This window comes from Salminus brasiliensis, chromosome 8 (genome assembly GCF_030463535.1).
Source record: "Salminus brasiliensis chromosome 8, fSalBra1.hap2, whole genome shotgun sequence".
Lineage (NCBI taxonomy): Eukaryota > Metazoa > Chordata > Actinopteri > Characiformes > Bryconidae > Salminus > Salminus brasiliensis.
This window is the reverse complement of record NC_132885.1, coordinates 13966690-13990997: the sequence shown is the minus strand read 5'-3', so window position 1 is coordinate 13990997 and position 24308 is coordinate 13966690. Positions and strand designations below refer to the sequence as shown.

At 39.3% G+C, this 24308-nt stretch overlaps 1 protein-coding gene across 1 annotated transcript in view; it reads left to right on the top strand.

Annotated features, from left to right (window-relative positions):
- Window positions 1-6798: 6798 nt before the first annotated feature.
- LOC140560962 (inactive dipeptidyl peptidase 10-like) overlaps window positions 6799-24308 on the top strand; it is a 59457-nt gene continuing 41947 nt past the window's right edge. The window contains exon 1 of the mRNA XM_072685704.1: window positions 6799-6868. Within this exon, the coding sequence (XP_072541805.1) occupies window positions 6809-6868 (60 nt within the window). The 5' untranslated portion in view covers window positions 6799-6808. The remainder of the gene's footprint in view (window positions 6869-24308) is intronic.

The window sequence follows — 24308 nt, the reverse complement described above, 5'->3', positions numbered from 1 at the left end:
AATGAGACAGACAGAAAGACTCAGCATGCAGCATGCTGCATTAGATACAGTACATTACAATACATTCTCTCTGGGGAGTTGGACCTCACCATATATAGGCTGTCAAGATGAAAGACTGCTGTAAAGCAGCAGGCTGGGGCTCTTTTCTTCCTGATGGAGAGATAATGCATCTGTCAGACATGAAAGAGCTTTGATCAACAGCAGCACAGCAAGTCTTATTCAAATCCTCCTGATTTCAGTGTCTAACTGGCAAGCTTCCTCCATTAATTACCTATGTGCCTCCTGTGAGTTGAAAGTGAATTATAAAGTAAATTAGTGCATTATTTTCATAGTCTTACATTTGACCTATTGCTGTTTTTCTGACCTACCTCATTTAAACCTTATCATTCTTTCTGTCAAAGTCAATAAATGGCAATAGCCCTTTCTCTCCCTCTTTCCCTCTCTGCTTAATTTTTCTCTCTGGTTATTTTTTATAGAGGAAAAGGCTCTTAAACATGCCCTAAAAACGAGAGGGAAGGGCCAGGCAGAGTGTGAATTAACTCAGCTCTGCTGCTGCCCACTGTAAAGTAGGTTGAACTGCCCCAGACTCACAAACACAAACACATCAGTGTACACTATATATGTATTCTTTTGGGTCTGCAGTCAGGTGGGAAGCTAAATTGCACTCTTCTTATTGCTTTTATACAGCTCATAGAGAAAATGAGGATACTTGCATTACAGATTAGCTCATAACAGTTAAGCCCAAAATGAAGGGAAAAAAGACTGGAAATAATTTAGTGGTTATTGCTGGAGAGCCTTCATCTCCCTACCCTCTCTCTTTTGTCTTTTTCCTTTCTTTATTCTCTCTCTCTGACATGCTCAGAAATTATTAATTGATGTTCTTTGATCAAAGTTGAGATGAATGAGAGACAGAAAAAGAGATTAGTTCTGCCTCCACATATGTAAACGAGCCATACATATGCATTACGAATGATAATACCCACATGCATATCACGTTTCATGAAGGGGGGAGGGGGTTCCTCTTAGCTTTCTCAGTTGTTCAAAAGTTGAGATCATCAGCACCAAGCATCCATAAACAGTCATCTCATTGACACAATAAAAATAAACAACTGATCATAAAACGCTGGCCCAGGGTTGGAAAATGCTGGGGAGTTTCCAGAGAGACTGGCAATATTTGTAAGTGTGTAAAATAAAGGCAATACCAGAGAAATTACTTAAATCGTGTAATGTTTGCTCACAAGTTATTGTATTATTGCACATGCTCACTGAGCTAAAGCTCCCTGTGCAGGATGGAGAGCTGTAGATAGTATTGCCACCATACTATTGTTCTTATTGCCAGACTGCCTAGCAGCAATTTCTCCTACTGGCTGACTGACAAACCTTGTTGAAACTGTCTGAGGACTACATTTTGCCACAAAGCTAGCAAGTATATGTACACCTAAGAGGAGATGTATCCAGGTGTAGGTGGAGGCTGGGTCTCTTCATATGAAGTATTTTTATTATTAAAGGAAAGGGTATAAATATATAAGGCAGGATTAGTAACGACAGCATGTAAACTCAACAACACACCCGCATCATTAGCAACATGCTGGCATTCCCTTTGCCCAGCATTACTATCGGGGTGCAATACCACTCTGGATGCTGGCCTTACCTAACATCACTAGTGTGGCTTTAGCTCAGCACCTTTTTCAAAATAAAAAGCAGGTATTTATATATAGCAGATACATTCCCAAATTCCCCGTTGTTGAAATGATGATTATATGCAACCAATGACAGCCCAGCAAAACTAGGCTTGCCCGATAGCGTCCTCATGTGTGCATTGCTTTAGAAGCCATAGTTAATTTCCCCCTGCTTCTCCACCATGCATTGATCATTACAACCTACTACTGCATTTTAAGAGAGTGGATTGTGTGTTAAGGTTTACCAGCAGTTCATAAAAATACTTTTTTCAATTTTACTCCAGATGTTTGTAGACCTCTGCACTTCTTCTGAATTCTAAGGCATTAAAACAAGAGTTTGTACCTCCTTTCTTTCAGTGACTGCCTCTGCACTTCTGGGAAGGCTTTACACTCAATGCTAGAATGGTGCTGTCAGGATTTGATGGCATTGTGCCACGAGAGCATTAGTAGGGTCAGCTATTGATGTTGGATGATTATAATTAAATCACAAACACGACTGCAACTCATCCCAAAGGCACTGGATGGAGAGCAAATAAGTCCAGAGAACAGTTCCACTGCTCCACAGCTCAATGCTGGAGGGCTTTATACCCTTTTAAGCTTACGCTTGGCATAGCTCCAGAGCGCCAAATTCTATTGGCAAAGCTTTTCCATGGAGATTAAATGAGCTGTGTTCAATTAAATGCATGTTTAAACAATATGTTCGGTCTGAAGTAGCTACATGTTTAACATATAGAGCAAGACTCAAATGTGTGGAATGGCATTTACAGAAGGTCATATTTATACAGTTATGGTAGTATCAGGATGCCACTGTCATTTTAGTGCTGCTGTATTTTCACACATGGCCTCAGTATCAGCTAATCAAAACTGACAGGTATCTCAGTGTACTATAATCTCAGAACCAAAGAATTAAAGATTTGAATACATTCTAATGCGTAATGCGTGCTGTTCAGTAAAATAAAAAATTTGCAATTGAAATGTTTTATTTTGAAGATTTGATAAAAAATTAAAACATCGATTTGCTAAATGTTAATTGATGACAGTGTTGACAGAACACAAAAGGCCGAACTGATGGATGGGAAATCCAACCAGCACCCTCTGCATCAAAAGCCAGTGTATGGAAGCACTTTGGCTCTAGTTGGCAGCAACTACAACCATGCATTTTTGTTGCTGCCAACAAAAGGACCAGTGATGTTAGAGCTTCCACCCAACCCAGAAAATCTTGTGGCCAAAGATTATTGCGTCTGTATTCATTCTCTACCCTCTACAACGGGACCAAAACCGAAGTCATGGAAACTTGTCACTGTAACTGCACATTTTATCACTGATGAGCAACAGTTGGCATCTCATGTTGTAAACAAGAGCAGTGAATGAGAGCCACACGGGATAAGAGTTGTTTAGGAACGTAGCAGAGGAACAGCAGATCACCAAGACTGATTTAGCTTTAATTACTGATACAACTGGATAGCTGCTGAACACCACAACAACATAGCCTGGAAAATTACCACAGACTTGAATCAGCACATTTGTGAGCCAGTTAACAAACAGTGTATACTGTGAGCTTCACCAAGCTGGAATTTATGGCAGGACTGCCATTTAGAAATAGCTTGTATCCAAGGCTGACGCATAAAGCCACCTGGACCCCTGAGCAATGGAAACGAGTAATAAGGTCTGATGAGTCATCTTTCACCCTTTTTGCCTTCATCCAGAAAGGTTTATGTTTGAAGAAAGCCAAAGGATGCCTTGGGAAAGGCTGGGTATACTTCTTACTAAGAAGTTCATATTAAGAGAATACTTAATAGGACTTTTCAACCTTATGCCTGCGCTCCACATCTGAATTTTCCTGTGTAGAAATCTTCACCTGAAACACCAGTGTCTATTATAGATGTGTTTTATGCAAATGTGTTCGCTGTTACCTTTCCTAGCAAGTCAAAATTATTACCTACAGCAATAGCAAGATTAGGCTTCCATGATTATGACCACCCACTTAAATTACATCATAGTATATTTGACAGCTTGTAAGGTTAAAGGTTTTTGCAGTTGAGTGTGTGTGTGTGTGTGTGTGCGCGCGTGTTAGTGCTAGAGTAGAGGTTGTATGGTTGGCATTTCAGCTGAGACAGATCAATAGACTTTTCCACTGCACCTCTACCTTTAACCTTTACACTCAGCCAGAGAATCAAACACTTCAAACATCACCACAGTAACGCAGAGGAAGAGACAGGAGATGAAGAGGACAGATGAGAGGCTGTCAGCGTATTCATGCCAAACAACATACTCTCTCGTCCTACACACCCACAAAACTTAAAAGTATGTGTGTGGAAATGAGCTCCTTCACAGTGCAAGTTAGACCTATACACCTATTTAACAATGCAATCTAAATAGCCAATAGCGTGCCGGTACTGTAGTGCATGAGTTCAATCAATTCAGTCAATCATGAACAGAAAGTGGAGCCTGCAGCAGACATCACCAAAACTGGACAGGTGTTGTAGTTTGGTCTTGTGAAACTCCTGTGATTTCTGCAGGAGCCCATATATGTCAGAATGTGGCACCAATAGCTTAAATCAATGAACCCAACTTGCTTTGTGTCAACAGCCCAGGCTAATGAAGGTGGTGTAATTGTGTGAGGACGTTTTCTTGTCACACATTGGGCCCGTTACAATAATCCTTCAGCAACTGAATTCCACAGCCTATTTGAGTACCATTGTTGACCATGTGCATCCCTTCATGCCCACCATTTACCCATCATCTATTTCTTCCATACTTCTATACTTTCAGCATGATAATGCACCATCTATCCCAAAGCAAGAGTCAGCTTAAACTAGTTTCATGAACAGGAACCTTCTTAGTCACCCAATCTGAATGCATTAGAACACCTTTGGGATGTGATAGAGCAGAGTGAGACATTGACAGCATGAAAGTGCTCCTGAGAAATCCTGACTAGAATCCTAAAGGAATGTTTCAACCACCTTGAGGAATCCATGCCATGAAGAGCTGAGGCTGTTGAGAGCTAAAGGAGGTCATATCCAGTAGCAGTATATTCTTCCTAATAAATTTCTGGGTGAGTGTATAATAAAGAAGCAGCACACACTGGATGTTGACAATACTAAAAAACCTTACTGACCATTCCCGACAGTAACACACACACAGCAGGCATGAAACAGAGCTTTTGCACTTCAACCGCCTGCAGCATGTGTGCTATATGAAGTGCACAAACAGAATGGCTCTCTGTAACATGGTGAAGGGGTATGATGGCTCATGGAAACATGAAGGCTAAGCCTCTCTGTTTATTACAACAGGATAACGGGTTCAGGAGCGCTGGCCACAGACTGTCCTGAACTCATTTCTCATTCACAATCAAACCCATCTTGCTCTAGTTCTGAAATGTCAGTGCTCATGAATGCATGCACACATACATGCATACGCACACACATTCTCTCGCTCACACACACATGGAGTAAGAGTGAGGGAGAGAGAGCTTTTGAACGAAAGCTGAAAGAGAAGACCTCTGAGCCATGGAGAGTAGCCTGCAGGTTGGAATTAATATTAATGCTTCAGCCTACAGAGTAATGATATCTCTCTCTCTCTCTCTCTCTCTCTATCTCTCTAATAACGCTACATAAGCATTAGTAGTCTTCAGCACTGACACAGAATTAGATGATGTCTATGTTCTCTGCTGAGTTTGATGTGTTTTGAAGTGTGCATGAGTGTGCGTGCTGGTTGTCCAGTTTTCTTCTAGAAACTAGACCTCCTTGCTTCCTCTCCTTTTATGTATATTTTGAAAATGCATTTCAGCATCAACCTTCAGATTTAGAGGTGTGTGCTTTTTGTGAGGACAGAATTATGATGCAGCAAGAATATACAGCTGGTTTCCACTGGGAATTTGATTATTTTTAGGGTTTTCTTCAGAGGTAAGGATGCAGGCAGATTTTAGCATGAGCAGAGAAGTGTTTAGCGACAGTAATGCACAGTTCAAAAGATCTAAAACCTCTAAAAATAGTACAGAAAGTCAATGTGGGTGTACATGTGCGACCCTGACTCATCTTTACCTTCCAAGATCTTCTAAAGGACATAGGCTTTCAACCAGTTACTGAGCTATACATCCATAAACCCATGAACTGTATATATTACAAACGACAGCCATCAGTTCATGTCCATTTTCTCATTATTTGGGTGCTGCCATAAAAGACCCACATATGAGGAAGAGAGGAGAGTATGAAGAACATTTAAATAGGTAAAGAACATTTACATCAGATTTTTTTCATACTCACTTATCTCTATTGCAAACATGGTACCTTATGGAACCAAAAAAGGTAGCAGAAAATTAACACGGACTGTCCAAAAGATTAATCTCCGAATTTGAACAACACCACAACCAAAACATGAGCTTAAGATACATACAACATTCATTTGGAAATCAAGAGAACAGAGAATATCTCTTCTGGATGGCACAAGACCATTAGTACTGATGTTGGATGGTTTGCTCTGAATTTCCAACTCTTCCCAAAGCTACTGGATGGAGCTCCATTAGTCTAGACAACACAGTTCCACTGCTCCACAGCCTAATGTATGGGGTCTTTAAATCCCAGCCCTAGCTGAAGTTTGACCTTACCAAGTGAACAATCACCACTTACATGAGCATAATTTAAAAACCCTGATTCAGTGAACAAATTGGATATTCCAGAGTGTCCCATTCTACTCACTATGCTTTTTTTCTTAAAAAACTTTCAAGCTGCATGTGTGCAACTGCCTGTACCAGTAATGGATATACCATATACTATACCAAGTAATACTACAAATATTACAGGTTCTATTCCAATCAGCCAATCACTTTGCACACACGCATAAATTAAACACTGTCAGTCTATAAGCACGGGGTTGGCAGATCTCACTCTGACGAATGCAGCTCTCAGGACTGTAGAAACCCCCTCATGATTCTCATTCCGCGCCCATTAGCGCACATCTGGCGCACCAGCAGCGCGAGGCACGATTGGCTAAGCGCGCGGGCATGTCATCGGCAAGCAGAGCGGGAGGGCTGTAGCGCGCGCGGAGAGTATAGGAGAGCAGCAACCGAGTCGAACTGCAGCCCAGGCCACAGCGGCGCGGCGCGCGGGAGCTGTCCACGGTGCTGAAACATGAACCAGACTGCTGGAGCGTCAAACCAGTGCCGGAGGCGCTCCTCCAGCAGCATCAAGGTAGGAATAACTACTGTTTATCATCCGAATAGTGAAACGAAGAGGAAATAAAACTGGCAAAACTGATGTTAAGCTGCTCATTATCTGATTTCATGCGGAGTTGCTTCCGTAAACAGCGCGAGACAGGCAATGAGCAGCCATGTGTCATAAAAAGTTGAGAGATTTTTTTGGGGCGGGGGCAGTTTAGCTCAAAAATTGCAGAAGTGCATTAAAGTATAAGACGAGATTCATTCCTTTATTTTAACTTCTAAGATAAATGGATAAATTGTTCTGATTGGGAAGTTTAAGCTTCCAAAGTGCATCATCCCACCACCTCTTCTTTGCTAGTTTCTGTACAGAATCCATCACAATAAAACTTTTTGTCCCAGATTCCATTTCAGACCGACAGAAAGTGCTGTTTCCGAAGTTAGAGCTATACTAAGAGTCAGATTAAAGATTTAACCGACTGAAGGACAAGCAGCAGTGGTCCCAGTGGACAGTGCTGAGTGCTGTCAGTAGAGTTTGATTCAATGTTTAATGAGACCTGGACCTAAACTCCCTGAAAGGATCAACATATGGTGAGAGGTCATTTGTATAGGATTTTTTCTAGGATTTATTTTAGGATGTATCGATGACCTAAATAATCCAATTTTAGCTGTTTGTCTAGAGGTCTTGAGTTCTAGTCTAAACTGATTTGTCACCACAAATCAAGTGTAAACTCACAGTTTTGTTGGCATGGTTAGCATTAAGCATTGGCAAAGATTTTCAGTGAGTCTAATCACACAAACACAACTTCGTAACACACACACAAGCAATATATCTAGAAACCAGAGATTACAGTCAATTGTCATTAATGGTACAGTATGTGACAACCCATCTTCCTTTGACATATGGCATTTTTGTATGGACCTTTGATGTTGTGTCTTTAGCACCAAAAACATATTAAGAATTCCGGCAACAAGCAGCTACTCTCCACTAGGAAAAACCCTTTAGAAGTTGAAATGTTTCAAACCCTATATCTTTTACAGTACATTCATTTTTACCCTAAATGTCACTGGATGCTCTGAATTATGAGGATGTTAAAGCAAACTCTGCTGCGCATTGAACAGACATCAAAAGGCTGGAATGTTAACTAAGACTAATTGGACTGGTAGAATGTAGAACAAACAAATGATCAAACATTACCTTTCAGATTTAAATTATTAGCAATATTAATGTGCACTTAAAATTATTATTTAAGCCATTAAAAAATACTATATTATGATTTAATAATATTTATGATTGAAATTGCCCTATACCCTCCTGCCTTCTATTCCCTCTCTTGCCATCATGTCACCATTTTCAGTACATCATGTAATACAGGGGTTTCCAAACTGTCAACTTCTTCTCCACCCACAACAAACCTGTCCATGCCTTTTTGACACAGATGTCAAAATTGTCATATGAACCTTGCTGTAGACCAGTGCGGGGAACTACTCCATTTTCACACTTCCAAAGCACTTACATTAGCAATGTGGCCTTTAAGGTAGCATTTACAATCATTTAGGAAATGAGTGGAAAAATGCATTGGTGCGCATTGCTTTTTAGTTGTTGGCTAGTTTGTTAGATGAGATAAACATGAGAAGGAAACTTATGAAACCATGAAAGCTCATGAGCAAAAACTGCAAATGGTTGCTGATTTTATCAAAAGCCACTAAATTATGATTGCGAAATTTAAATAAACTGATGTCCTGCCATGTCTTATAGTTGGATTTGCTGGTCAGCAGATGTTCATTTCATCTCCATTTAGTTTAAATTCTCTGTGACTGACTGAATCCCCACACTGTCTCCCGTTACCTGGTGCATAGGTACATCAGACTACATGTTAAGTGTCGCACTTGAGAATAGACACACTATTTCTTTAAACAGGAAATCTTGCGCATGTGACGATGCTTGAGGCATGTACCTGATGCACAGCAGTTAGTGCCACTCTAGAGCTGTGAAATTACACTACATAAAACACAGTTCTAGATAAATTTACCTTCCTGTTCTTTCTTGGACACAGAAATGTACATGATGTACATCAGTGCCAAAGTCCAACTTGTCAAGACACAGGGGATCATAAGTCTGAATCCCATCAATGCCACAGCCTTCCATGGTCACAAGTCTGAGAATAGGACATGGGGGTCTTCCTAACCTGCAGACAAGAATTAACAGTAAACAAACTGAGGATGAGGGGACACAGACTCAACATATTTCAGCAATGTTTCTAATATTTTTGAATGCCTCAAGTTAAATTGAACTGTTGACCTAGCCGAGATGCAGAACTTTTTTTAGAGCTTTTTTTTTTAGTGCATGTTTACTTTCTTTTGCACTTAACAGGGAATTTTCATTGGGGAAACCCAAACATACCCGACAACATGGATCAAAATAATACAAATAAAAAACCCAAATATTAGTGTAATGTATTAATTAATTCTCATACAGAACAAACAAGTATAAAAAAGTTTGAAAACCCCTGGTATAATAAATATTAAACTATAGACGTAAAAAGAAGAGCTGGTTGTGATGCGAGTGCTAATGTAGTTAGCAAACCCTGTCAACAGTGTTAACATGGACAGTAGTGGGGAGCCTGGTCTCAACAGGACTTCCTACATGTGTGACTAAATACAGGTCGGCCCTCACGCATATGCTGGTTTTACTAACGCAACCCAGGCAGGCAGAAATTAACAGAAACAACAGAAATGGTCACCAAGCAACCAGGCAAATTTTACTACCTAACACAAACACAGACATAACATAGAGCTAATATAAACACAGACATAAACACAGACATAACATAAACACAGACATAACATAAACACAGACATAACATAAAGCTAACATAAAGCTAACAAACACAGACATAACACAGAGCTAACATAAACACAGACATAACATAAAGCTAACATAAACACAGATATAACACAGAGCTAACATAAACACAGACATAACATAAAGCTAACAAACACAGACATAACACAGAGCTAACATAAACACAGACATAACATAAAGCTAACATAAACACAGATATAACACAGGCATAACATAAACACAGACATAACATAAAGCTAACATAAACACAGACATAACATAAAGCTAACAAACACAGACATAACACAGAGCTAACATAAACACAGATATAACACAGAGCTAACATAAACACAGATATAACACAGACATAACATAAACACAGATATAACACAGACATAACATAAACACAGACATAACATAAAGCTAACAAACACAGACATAACACAGAGCTAACATAAACACAGATATAACACAGACATAACATAAACACAGACATAACATAAAGCTAACAAACACAGACATAACATAAAGCTAACAAACACAGACATAACATAGAGCTAACATAAACACAGATATAACACAGACATAACATAGAGCTAACATAAACACAGATATAACACAGACATAACATAAACACAGATATAACACAGACATAACATAAACACAGATATAACACAGACATAACATAAACACAGACATAACATAAAGCTAACAAACACAGACATAACATAAAGCTAACAAACACAGACATAACATAGAGCTAACATAAACACAGATATAACACAGACATAACATAAAGCTAACATAAACACAGATATAACACAGACATAACATAAACACAGACATAACATAAAGCTAACAAACACAGACATAACATAAAGCTAACAAACACAGACATAACATAGAGCTAACATAAACACAGACATAACACAGAGCTAACATAAACTAAACCTAACCCTAACCTTACCTTAAACATAACCAAAACTTATCCAAACCATAACTCTATACATAACCACAGAAGAATGCTGGTTTCGTACCATTTCTGCAGGAGTTTTCAGCCATTCATTGATGTTTGAGAAGCTCCATAACGGTGAAAAGCAGCATGCTGTGGTGCCGCTGTTTTCTATTCTTCTTGAATGGGGGTGAATGGAGCTAAATGGCTAAAGTCTTAAAGTTAAAATAGTGTCTAAAAACTTGTTCTAGATCTTCCTGTAATTTTGGAATATATAATGATTTCACTGAACAACGCAAAGAGATACATATTATACTATATAATATAGTATAATTTTAGCCAATAGAGACGCTAGCATTACTGCTACTGAGTGTTGACAGGTTGGTGAAACAGTTGTCTTATCACTCGAGTTGAAAAGCTTTTAAAAATATGTCTGTAGTGCTGAAACGTTTGGTGGTGTTCTGTGTTGAGAAAATTAAGACCTTTTTCGCTTTAAAAACGATTAAACTTTTATAAACTATGATTTTGTTCAAATGCTCTACGCCCTCTAGTGTCTGACAAACTCGAAAGACCTTCTTAAATTTTTCTGGATTAGCCAGCACCACATATCTTTTCATTTTCCTATTATAAACAAAATGCAAACACTTTTCTTTTAGCAGGAGATCTTCTGAGTACAGAGTGAAGCCAAACATTATCCTAATTTATTGCACAGTGTACCACATTCACCTATTATATTGCTAACTGCACTATCCTGAAGACCCTCCTCTTCCAAGAGTACTTGGGCGAATAGCAGAGTGGTCAGCTTATTGACTTGTGTTTAGTAGTGTCTAAGCTTAGAGGTATCTTTGAATTTTTAGTCTATTCAAACTAGTTGAGGTTATTATTATTCTGCTAAATCACATCTCAGCCAGTTTGCATTGCTTTCCATGTAGTTACTGAATAGTAATCTTTAGGGCGTAATAAATGTCATGGAGAGTAAGAGGTTAAGAATAAAGGTGCTTTAAAAGGTACGGAGCAGAGAGGCAGTGATGTGGGCCGCTCACGGTTCTCTGGGGAGAGAGGTGAAGAGCCTCTTCAGGTGACTGAATTCTCACCTTCACTTATTTCATAGAGCATAGATCACATAAGACTAATACACTGCCTTCACAATCACCTGATAAACTCAGCTCTAATCATGCCCAACTTTAAATATCCATCTGCTGAAACCGAGTTTCATGTGTTTAATGATCCACTGGATTTGTCCTGACCTCTCTGTGCTCCAGACTTCCCTCTTATGATTTAAATATCTTCCAGTTCTTCCAGTCACAGTTAGTCTATTTACAGTGTGTTACTTTATACATGTACCAGTAATTTATGTTAATCCCATCCACTGTCATTTCTTTCATCTGAATTATCTTCAGCTCGTGTTCAATTTCATTCTGACTTTTGTAATGCTCTAATGATGAAGAGATCAGGCGAAAAGCATTAGCTGCTCACTGATAGAGGACTTGGTGTCTCTGAATAAAAGTGTCTAACCTGACTTTCTGTGGTTACTTAACCACTCCCTGATCCCAAAACCCCTGATCCTCCCAAAGCCCAGGGGAGGCCGAACAAAAGCTCCAAATGAAATAGAAACAAAGACAGTAGAATCTCCGGAGTGAAGGGCAGACTCAGAATCCGCTTATTCCAGCTTCATAAATCCTTATTACTGAAACCCAAAAGAAATGAATTGAACTTCTTGGGGTAAAAGTGTGACTTTTGCGGCTTTGATGTCTTTCGACTCGTCCTGATTTTGAATAGCAGTTAAAAACCGGCATATTTTAGGTTAGGTTTTTATATTAGAGTCATAATATTTAATTTTCAAAGGCAGTGAGGGGCAAGAAGTACACTTTAAAGGCAAAAGTATTGGGACACCTGCTCATTTATTGTTTCTTCTAAAATCAAGAGTAAAAAGAAGGATTTGCACTGCTTTGGTTTGAGTAACTATTCTAGACTTTCTACTAAATTTTAAAGCATTGCTGTGAGGATTTGATTGCATTTAACGACAAGTGACGTTAGTGAAGTCAGGGAATAGGTACATCTGTGTCAGCAATAGGTGCAACTTGAAGCTGAAGGCATTAATTAAAAGGGGTGTTCACAAACATATGTATGTATCTCCATGCACGTGCAATAGACTCACAATACATACTAGTTCTGGCTGTAAGTATTTTTTTTCACATCATCTATTTCTTGAATAACAGTATATTTCTTATATACAGCATATTATATTATATGACAGTATAGGTTTATACCAATTTATCAAGTGAATCCTCAAATGTACTAATATTGGAAATTAGTTGTTATGAAAGTCTCAAAGGGGGAAGAAAATCACACCACACTTGCACACACACACACACACAAAGTGATATACTGCATATATAAAAGCGTAAACTCTGTTGTTAGTCAGCACCAAGCATGCGTAAGTTAGTATCAGGATGTCAGCATTTTCAATAAGCCCATCATCAAGGAAACTCTGCAAACAGAGCTCTACAATCTCCACCCTAGAGAGTGTTCGTGGCCATTATGTGAGAAATAGTATTTTTTGCTCCAGGGCTCCTCCTACAGATGGGGAGTGTAATTCACTTTTATTCCACTGCAATACAAGTGAATTGCACTTTAAACACATCCTCATGGACAGCTGTACATGTGAATTTCTTAATAAACTGAGAGCACCTGAAGTAAAAGAACCATGTCATGTTGCGCAATTCACGTGCCAGTGCAGTAGCCGGCTGCCCAGCAGTGACAGTGACAGAGTTCTCCAAGATTCTCCCTATTACAAGTCAGTGGAGCGTTAACATCATTTTACAGCTGCTATTTTAGGGTTGCCAATGTTGCTAATGTTGCTTTGGACCTTTTACTTGATGGATTAGGCTAATGCCATTGGTAATAACCAGTATGTAAGTAAAGCTGGTCGGTCTAAGATTCATTTTTTTTGCTGTTTTCACATGGCAAATGACATGGCACCAGTCCCTACTCTGCTTCTCTGCTTTTCAGCACAGCCTTTCCAACATAGTTAGAAAAATATTATGCTGTGTAGAATCTTCAAACCTGTTTTAGAACCAGGAGTAGATCTCTGCAGGGTCTGAGATTTATTTGTGCCCACAGTTCAGACATTTATTAAGCTGGCCCACACAACAATGACACAGGTTCACTTATATACATACACACAGTTATATTACCCCTTTGCCACATACAGTATAAAGAATGCCTGCTGTGAGCTGTGTGTCTATACACAAACGTATGTAATATGGCTGTTCTACTTTATTTTTACCAAACAATTTCAGTGGTCAAACGTCAATGATCCTATTCTCATACTCTCAACAATAAAATCATTGAGAGATGCCATGAACCATGTTTGTAAAAGGGTTGCAATACATCCAAACATTTGTGGACACCTCTTTTAATGAATTCATACAGCTACCTTGCACCCATTGCTGACCCATTCCTGTAGATAATAACTGCCAATAGAACGGGATACTCTTGGCACCATGCCTAATGTAAGGTGTGGCTTATAGAGGAGTGTAAAGCCCGCAGCACTAAGCCAAGGAGCAGTGAAACTTTGTTAACTGGAATAATGTTGCTCCATCCAGTACTTTTGGGAGGAGTTGGGGATGAGGTGGGATGGTGATCATCCAACGTGATTAAAATTGACCCCACTTACGCTCTTGTCGCTGAATGCAATCAAATCCCCAGTCTAGTAGAAAGTGTTTCCTGGACAGAAGACAGTAACTCTGTCTCTCTATCTCTCTTACAAGCATGTTTTTTTATGGAACCAAAACAGATAATGTTATGCCCTCCCTCAAAGATCCCATTGCAGGACCTTTATTTTAAAGAGTGTATATCAAACATGTACATGACTGCTTTCATATTCAGTATCTACCATACAGTACTAGGATCTCCAGTCCAGAAAGTAGTGAAATTGAAAAAGGTGAAAAATGTGAAATTGAAGACTAAGCTTTCAGCTTACTGATCTGATCTTTCCTCTAGAGAGACGGGAGCATAAGTGAGGCTGAAAGGTGACGAAAGTGAAGAAGAAAGAGGCAGTGAAGAAGCAGACTGGTGCGATAGACTGCTGCCGTTAGAGTGGATAGACGCAGACACAGCAGCAGCTCTCTGATCATTAGTGTCCTTTAAAAGGTGTGAGATGATGGGAGATGAGGCACACTGGAAATGAACAAAATGAGCAGCGGATGAAAGATTAAATGTGTGTCTGTCATGAGGAGCAATGAATCGTGTCCCATCATTGCTTTTAAAATAGAACAGCCTGTATTCCAGTCTATTGTATCTGTGTATCGAAATGGCCAGAGCCACATCAGTAGCTTACAGCACTGAGGAGCGCATGTGTCTATGGAACCACTGAGAAAGATGTTGACTTTATTGGATCCAAACTTGTGCATTATTAAATGCATTTCGAATAGTTATATATGAAATATATAACAATAACACATGAAAGCGGAAAGACACAACTGTGCTAATGTAATATCCAATATAAATGAGCAAAAGTATTGGGAGACCTGCTCAGTCATTCTTTCTTCTGAAATTAATGGTATTAAAAAAGAGTTTATCCTGCTTTTGTTGGAATAACAGTCCGTACCCTTCCAGGAAAAGCGTTCTACTAGAATTTGGAGCATTGCTGTAAGGATTTGATTGCATTCAGCAACAAGAGCTTTAGAGAGGTCAGGATGTTGGATCATGATCACCACCTCACTTCATCCCAAAAGTATCGGATGGAGCCCCATCATTCTAGAAAGCACAGTTCCACTGCTCCACAGCTCAATGCTGAGAGGCTTTATACCCTTCTAGCTCACACCTGGCATTAAGAATGGTTCCATAGGTTCATAGAGTCTCATTCTATTGGGAGTATTTCTCTACTGAGACTCGACAAACGTGTGTGTGTGTGCATTTTCACATCTGTGTCAGTAATGGGTGCAACTTTAAGTAGCTGAATGCATTTATTAGAATGAAGTGTCTACAAACGTTTGGACATATAGTGTATTTTATTAATGTGGAAATTATCATTTTAAAACACAAGGGAAATATTACACGTCAGTTAGACAATAAAAGCAGATTCATGTCTTTAATAATGGACGATCATTTTTTCCACCATTTCTCACAGTTTCTGCATCTTTTAAATATTTATAATATGAAGCCTCTTAAACATAGATAACTTTTTCATTTCACCACAGTTCGAGCTGACCTTACACTGTATTCTATTATCTGTATCAGTCCGCATGATTCATCTGTAGCCCAGTGACGACCACTAGCTGTTAAAGAAGTAAACAAGTAAGAAAGAACGCGAATGAATAATGTGTCCAAGCAGCAAGCGATGTGAGCAGCAATGACAAACCCAGAACACTCCCATCACAAACAATGAAGGTGCTACTAATGGTTCTTTGAGCAATGCCATAGATAAACCCCCTTTGGTTTCCCAAAGATGCATATTTGTAATATGTAATAGAGATTCAATCTATATATCCAATTGTTTGTGAACACCCCTTCTCTAGTGAATGCATTCATTAAGTTGCACCATGCCTAATTCCAGGAGCTCCCCCCCGAGCATTGAGCTGTGGAACTGTGTTATCTGGAATGACGGGGCTCCATCAATACTTTTGTGATGAGTCAGAGAGTTAGGGATGAGGTGGGGTGGAGATCATCCAACATCCTGACCTCACTAACGCTCTTGTCGCTGCAATATCTCACAGCAATGCTTCAGAATCTAGTAGAATGCCTTCCCTGGATAGAAAAGCAGAACAAACTTTTTTTAATACTTTTGTCCACACAGTGTATGTGAGTGTGACGAGGCTCTATCACAAACCGTTCTATTATGGTTGTGCTTTATCATGCAATACTGGCAATAGTATGCAGTGGTTTAGGCATAAGGCTGAAGGCTTTATAAATATATTTGAATTTCCATGTAACTACTGGCATTGTTATTCTTAAGTTATTGGTGTGAGGGAAACTGTCAGATGTGCTGTATTTATGGGTGTGTGTGTGTGTGTGTGTGTGTGTGTGTGTGTGCACTGCATGTGTGGAAAAGTGCACTGTTTCAATGATCCACTCAGACACGAAGAGTAAAAATAACTTCTTAGGACTTTGATGTATTGGGCTATTAATGTTCAGTGTGTTAGTTCACCTCCAGTAATTACTCTTAGAATTCATTCCAGAGGCTTATGAAATTACAAAAATCCTCACATTCCTTAATTTATTTTAAATCTTTCATAAAGGACAGTTTCAACAGCTGAGCCCAGTCTTCTGTGGCTATAGTATGAGCCAATGTTCTTCATATAGCTCTAAGTGAATATGGCTGAATGTTTTTTTTTTTCAGAAAGTGAACAGGACACCCCCAAAAGAAAGAGAGAATGGTGTCAGTGTGAGGCTTGCACAAACACAGCTACTCATCCTCCAATCATCCAAGTCTTACTCATCAAGACACAATATACCCAAGCTTTAGCGCTTCCTGTTGCTTTGTGGGCTTGATTACGGTGTACTGTGGTATGATGGTACAGTCATGATTGCAGGATTGTATAATTGTGTGATTGTGTGATTACACTCAGATTACAGCGGTGTGATTGTTAGCAGGTATGAGTCCAGCAGGTCTGAGACAGTGACACTCAGCAGACCAAACCACCGGTGTGCATCAGGGAGAGCGACTCGGAGTGAAAGCTTGCAAAGAAGGAGCTTTGGCCTACTTTCTGCTGCGCGATTTACTCATATTTATAGCAGCAGGGTCCTCTCCTGAGACTACATACAAAACGCTTTACTGCAAAGAAGCCGTCAGATAGCGAGTGAGAGAGAGAGAGAGAGAGAGAGAGAGAGTGTAAGGGGAGCAAGTGATTTGTTCTTTTGTTTTCTCAGTTACATTCTGTTGATTGCCTCCTGCCGTCACTCTTAAGGATGGATGAAGTGATGGGGAGAGGTTGCATAAAGAGATGGAAGGATAAACTAAAGCACTTAGGCCATGCTTTTTGTGATCACGGCAGTCTCTGGCATCTGAATAGAGAGCATGTTTGTGTTACAGTCCTGCATCACACTGCTGGATTTGCACAACCCAAGATATTAAATTATTTCTATACATCTTAATCCCATGAAGGGATGACTGAATGACTGACTTATTAACTGTTATGTGATGTTTTTAATGAATTCCTGTTTTGCACCTTTTGCCTTCCTGTGGTTTTCTGTTTCCCTCATTCTTTATTGGTTATGGTGGGCTTTTACACAAGGAGCTATAACCAAATCCAGGCGTGCCAGTTTGGCAATGAAAGAATCTTGAATCTTGAGTCTTGAGGTTTAGGGTGCATTGTCATGGCAGGCCAGCTTCTGCTGATCATGGCAGGCCAGCTATGTATTGCTGTAGTTTTACCATAGTTACAGGAAGATTTCATCCGTTTTCAAGCTTTCAAGGTTAAATATTCATGATTATGTAACCTCTTACACACTCTGACTTTCATTGCATCCTAAGGGTGATTATTCAGTAATTACATGGAAAACAATGGAAAATACTGACCCCAATAAACCAGAAGAGTTTGGACAATATATATATGAATATGTATAAAAAAGCCATTTGAGACTGACATGCACATGTATAGTGTTCAAAGGCAAAATAAGAAACTCATTTGATCAGATTTATGGCTATTTTACCAATATCCAATACAGCCCCAATTCCAACAATTGGGGATGCTAAAGAATAAAACACAGCAGCAGTTTATGTATTTACTTTGACTGTTCAAACAAAACCAGTGTTCATCGCCATTATCTATTTACATCTCATTTGCTAGGGACGCCAGCACTGTTACTTTTTTCAGTATCATAATACCACTAAGCCTACATTACAGATATGGAAAGTATAGTAAAATACACAACACCACACTGTGCATACAAAAAACACATCTTTGTCATTTAGAGTACACATTTCTTTGCCTGTAGTTTTCATAACTTAGCAACTTTATTGCAGCACAGGCTGCTCTGCTAGCTAGATTAACTAATGTTACACATGAACAGTAGGACATTTGTTATTATGTGAATGAAACAATTAAAAGGTTGCGCATTAAAAGGTTGTTCACATGGCAAGCTTAAAATTTCTCCTGCTCCACTTTCTGTGTTAAAAAGCTGAACTAAACTAGCATGTTGTACAGTTTTTATATACAATATAATTTTATACATTTTATATATCTCTCATAAGGTCACAGGTGGCTGTGATGCTAGCATGGCTAGCACTATAGACTTTAAACATCATTTTTTGGGGAGTTTCTAGGGGGAGAAGTTCACTTGTGACACTTCGCCCATGTCACTTTGCCTGTCCGTCTGCCTCTCACTGTAGAACAAGTTAACTTGAGCTTTGTCTTTGTCATTTAGAGTATACATTTCTTTGCCAGCAATTTTCATAACTTACCATTCATTGCAGCACAAGCTGCTCTGCTAGCTAGATTAACTAATGTTACATGTCAGTAAACAAAATGTGATATTAATGGAATTTATGTTATTGAGGTGTCTCTGCCCCACAGTTAAGGCTAGACTAGCGGTATTTAATCGTCATTATATGGTCCACTCATTCATCACTCATTGAGTAAAAATAAGAATTTTAAGCCAAAATTTTTGTGAAATACTTGTTCATTTTCTGTCCTTTCAAATCCAAAGAGAAGGAATAATGTGAGAAATAAAGAATAAAAGACAGGAAATATGGCAATAGACAGCATAGCATAAGCAGGTGGTACACACGCTTGTGAAATTACTGCATGTACTGTAATATTAGAAATTAGAATTATAGAATTATAGATTAAAAGGTTATGAGAGAGGTCTGTAATTTTCATCATAGATACACTTCAACTATGAAGGACAAAATGAGATACAAAATCCAGGAAAAGACATTGTCTAATTTTTAAAGAATTTATTTGTAAATTATGGTGGAAAATAAGTATTCAGTATTTGGTCTTCATAGTGGTCAATAACAAAAGTTCAACTCAATACTTTGTAACATAACCTTTGTTGGCAATGACCGAGGTCAAACATTTCCTGTAAGTCTTTACCAGGTTTGCACACACTGTAGCTGGTATTTTGGCCCATTCCTCCATGCAGATATTCTCTAGAGCAGCGATGTTTTGGGGCTGTTGCTGGGCAACACAGACTTTCAACTCCCTCCACAAATTTATTATGGGGTTAAGGTCTGGAGACCTTGAAATGCTTTTTACAGAGCCACTCCTTCATTGCCCAAACGCTGTGTTTGGGATCATTGTCATGCTGGAAGACCTAGCCATGTTCCATCTTCAATGCTCTCACTGATGGAAGGAGTTTTTGGCTTAAAATCCCACGATACATGGCCCCGTTCATTCTTCCCTTAACACAGATCAGTCGTCCTGTCCCCTTTACAGAAAAACAGCCCCAAAGCATGACGTTTCCACCCCCATGCTTCACAGTAGGTATGGTGTTCATTATTCTTCCTCCAAACACAATGAGTTGAGTTTTTACCAAAATAGTAAATTTTGGTTTTATCTGACCACATGATATTCTCCCAATCCTTATCTGGATCATCCATATGCTCGCTGGCAAACTTCAGACAGGCCTGGACATGTACTGGCTTAAGCAAGGGGACACGCCTGGCACTGCATGCTCTCTGCGTACTTACTGATGGTAGCCTTTGTTATTTTGAAAATACAATGTGCAATACCCCCCCCCCCACCACATGTGCAATTACCTGTAAATAACCTGCAAATAATATTGTTATTGCTTTTTTACTTCTTTTATTTATTTTGTGTATGTAGTTTAATTTATCTACATTTTTGTAACTGAGTGTCTTGCTATCTCTTTCTGCTGTGACACTGAGAATTTCCCCACTGTGGGACTAATAAAGAATTATCTTATCTTATCGTATCTTTGGTCCAGCTCTCTGCAGGTCATTCATCAGGTCCCTCCGTGTAGTTCTGGGATTTTTGTTCACCGTTCTCATGATCATTTTGACCCCATGGGATGAGATCTTGCGTGGGGCCCCAGATCGAGGGAGATTATCAATGGTCTTGTATGTCTTCCATTTTCTTACAATTGCTCCCACAGTTGATTTATTCACACCAACCTGCTTGCCTATTGTAGATTCACTCTTCCCAGCCTGGTGCAGGTCTACAATTTTCTTCCTGGTGTCCTTCGACAGCTCTTTGGTCTAGGCCATGGTTAAGTTTGGAATCTGACTGTTTGAGGCTAGACAGGTGTATTTTATATAGATAACAAAGTCAAACAGGTGCCATTAATACAGGTAACGAGTGCAGGACAGAGGAGCTTCTTAAAGAATAAGTTACAGGTCTGTGACAGCCAGAAATCTTGCCTGTTTGTGGGTGACCAAACACTTATTTTCCACCATTATTTACAAATAAATTCTTTAAAAATCCTACAATGTGATTTTCTGTTGTGTTGTCTCTCATAGTTGAAGTGTATCTATGATGAAAATTACATCATCTTTCTAAGTAGGAGAACTTGCACTGTGACTAAATACTTTACTGCTTACCCTGTATTTTCTGTGAGACTTCGTGGCCTGTAAGTGGAGTCAGACGGGGCCCCCTTAGGGAGGTCATGTCTCTCATACTGTCTTTGCAAACTTTGCACATTACTGCAGCTGTAGTTTAAAGTTTGTCAGCCCTCGGGGCCCCGCACTGGCCTGGGGCCCCAAGCAGTTGCCTGCTTTGCCTGGTGACAAACAACGCCCTTGTTTTGTGCATTGTTTTGTACAGACATACGTTTATTCTGAAACTGCTATCTGTTACACGTTACAAAAAATTATTTAGAAGTAACAAGTTGAAATTGCAAAGCAAAGTGATGTAACACAGGAGCCGGTAAACAGGTCAGGTAGTCGTGTCATATTATACAAGAATGGTTTAGTCCTTCAAGAGCAAGGATGGGTTGAGGCTTTGCCAATTTGCAAACAGATGCATGAGAAAATTTTGCCACACAATAAAAATGAGACCAAAGTTACCCAAAGGAAAATCGGTAGGATTTGGGCCATTTCACCCTCCACTGTGCAGATTTAAACAATCCAGTCACAATCTCTGTGCATTTACGGCAAAGCTAACTACTGAATGTGTGTGATCCCCAATCCCTCAGATGGCATGTGTCCATAATGGATGTCATGATGGATAGTTAAGAATTTACTATGGAAAGCAGAAACCATACATCAACACTGCCCAGTAGAGTTGCCAACATCTCTGGGCTCAGTCCCATCTGAGATGATCAGTAGCACAGTAAAAGTAAGCACATCTGTAAGGGTACCATTAATGCAGAAAGATGTGTGCAAATTGTGAAACAACATATGGTGTCATTTTTTAACCTTAGGACACTTTAGGTTAATTAACAGCATGATAAAGTATACAAATGTTCATTTAATGAAATTAGTTGTTTCATTATGTCATGTTATTTTTTTATTATTATTAATCACAATGTTCTTCCACCAAGCAGTATAATTTGTGAACAGTAGGACATTTGTTATAATGTGAACGAAACAATTAAAAGGTTGCACATGGCAAGCTTAAAATCTCCCCTGCTCCACTTTCTGTGTTAAAAAACTGAACTTACTTATAGCATGTATATTATACAGTTTTTTATATATAAGATAATTTTATACATTTTATATAGCTCTCATGAGGTTACAGGTGGCTGTGATGCTAGCATAGCTAGCACTATATACTTTAAACACAAAAACAATGCTTTATTGGCAGTTTCTTGGGGGAGAAGTACACTTGTCACACTTCTCACTGCAGAACAGGTTTTAGAACTAGAGCAATTCGTTTTATAAAAGGTAGCTCATCAAGTGAGTCTCATCTAAAGGCTGAGAGGTTAATGCTATGTTTCACCCAGCAGGTAATGTGACCCAAATCCGATTTTCACTGTTCACACACTCGTGTGTTTTTGCCATTCACACTGGCACACAGATAACACATCTGTGTCACATATGATGAAACAGGTTGGAATTGGGCCACTTTTACCTGCTGTGTGAATGTGGCCTAAGAGAATTCCATTAATTCTCACCTCAGGTCCTTTGCTGAGAAAAATAAGGTATTCTCATATTCTGATTATCTGACCTTAAATTGTTCCTTAACTTGTTTGAATTTGCGATTACATTTCTCAAGCTTTTGTGTTTGGTTATTCCATTCCAAAGAACTTTCTGCATAGGAAATTAAATTTCTGTCAGTGACAGTATATTTAGGTGTGCCTGAAGAATTAAGATCACCAAAACGACGTGTTAGACTAATATTTACTTCCACTTTTTTCACTCCCAGCACTGCACTATGGGGGTCTTAAGAGGTGTTTGCAAATGGTACAGGAACAAGGATTGTGTCTGATGTGAAAACACCTACATTTATGTTCACAGTGCTTTAGTTCTGTGACAGCTAAAGGAATACTGAACTGCTATTCTGCTATTGAACTCTTTTTCTTTTGTATCAGTGTGCTGTTCGTACACAGAAAAACCACACCTCTAATCACATCATGAAAGGTGCTGTGTACATTCTACTGTACTGAAAGCAGACAGAATAAGCTTCCGATTCTGTGTAAGGGCACAGCCTCAGTGATGTAATCTGGGGTCGTCTGGTGTTTCGCGTCTCTTAACATTGGACGCACTCACCCATACAACCCAGCTGAGCTTGACCAGGCCTCAGTTTCTGCCCCAGCAACGAGATCCCACTGAAAATTTAAATGAAGAAGACACTGTGTTTGCGTGTCTGTGTGGTGTGTGTTTTGAGAGGCTCACCTGGTGTTTTGGGTATTTTAACATTGGACACACTCAGCCACACCACCCAGCTGAGGTTGACCAGGCCTTAGCTTGTGTCCCAGCAACAACCTCCCATTGAAAATTTTGGTAAAGAAGACACTGCAAGTGTCTGTCGTTGTGTCTGTGTGCTTGTGCTTATTTTAACTGAACTTGTAGGTAAGTCAGAGAACCTGGGAAACCTGTGCTGTCAAAAGGGCACACAGTTTCTTTTAGGCTACTGAGGTGATGATTAGGTATTAACCTTTCTATATGATACATATATTATATGTGTGACCTCCTGTCCTGATGTTATATAAAAAGAAGTATTTATTGGGAGGGTGTGTGTGTGTGTGTGTTTGCGAACTGGCGTACAGATTGAGAGTTATATAAGTGTTGGGGGTTCTCCAGCTCGTATTCAGATGATAATCCTGCTCAGTGAGCACATTAATCCCAAACACACACACTCCTCTGAGGTTGGCCAAAGTTCAGAATACACTTCCACACCACAGCATCAGTGCGCAATAATTCCACGCCATACCCTCTAGCACACACACACGCACACCCCAGTTTGGTATTTGTAGCATTGTAGTCTCACATTCATTAAAATACATCATCAGATTCAGACTACAGGAGGCCCTGGGCAAGATTATTCTTCTAAGCCCCCCCCTCCATGTGAACCTGGCTAAGTTGTCTTAGTACCTGTCTACATAACATAATCTGGTGTTTGATTAAAGTAGTTTTGGTCTGGAGAAACTGAAGTACATCATGTATTATCATTCAGTTTTCAACCATGTTAAGTAAACTGACCCTAAAGCCTGTAAATGGTATAATTTAATCCAGGGATATGACAAATTGAGTTCCAATTCTGTAGGTGAACTGTGTGTCAATCTACATAGACTATGTGTCCAAATGTTTGTGGACACCCCTTCTGATGA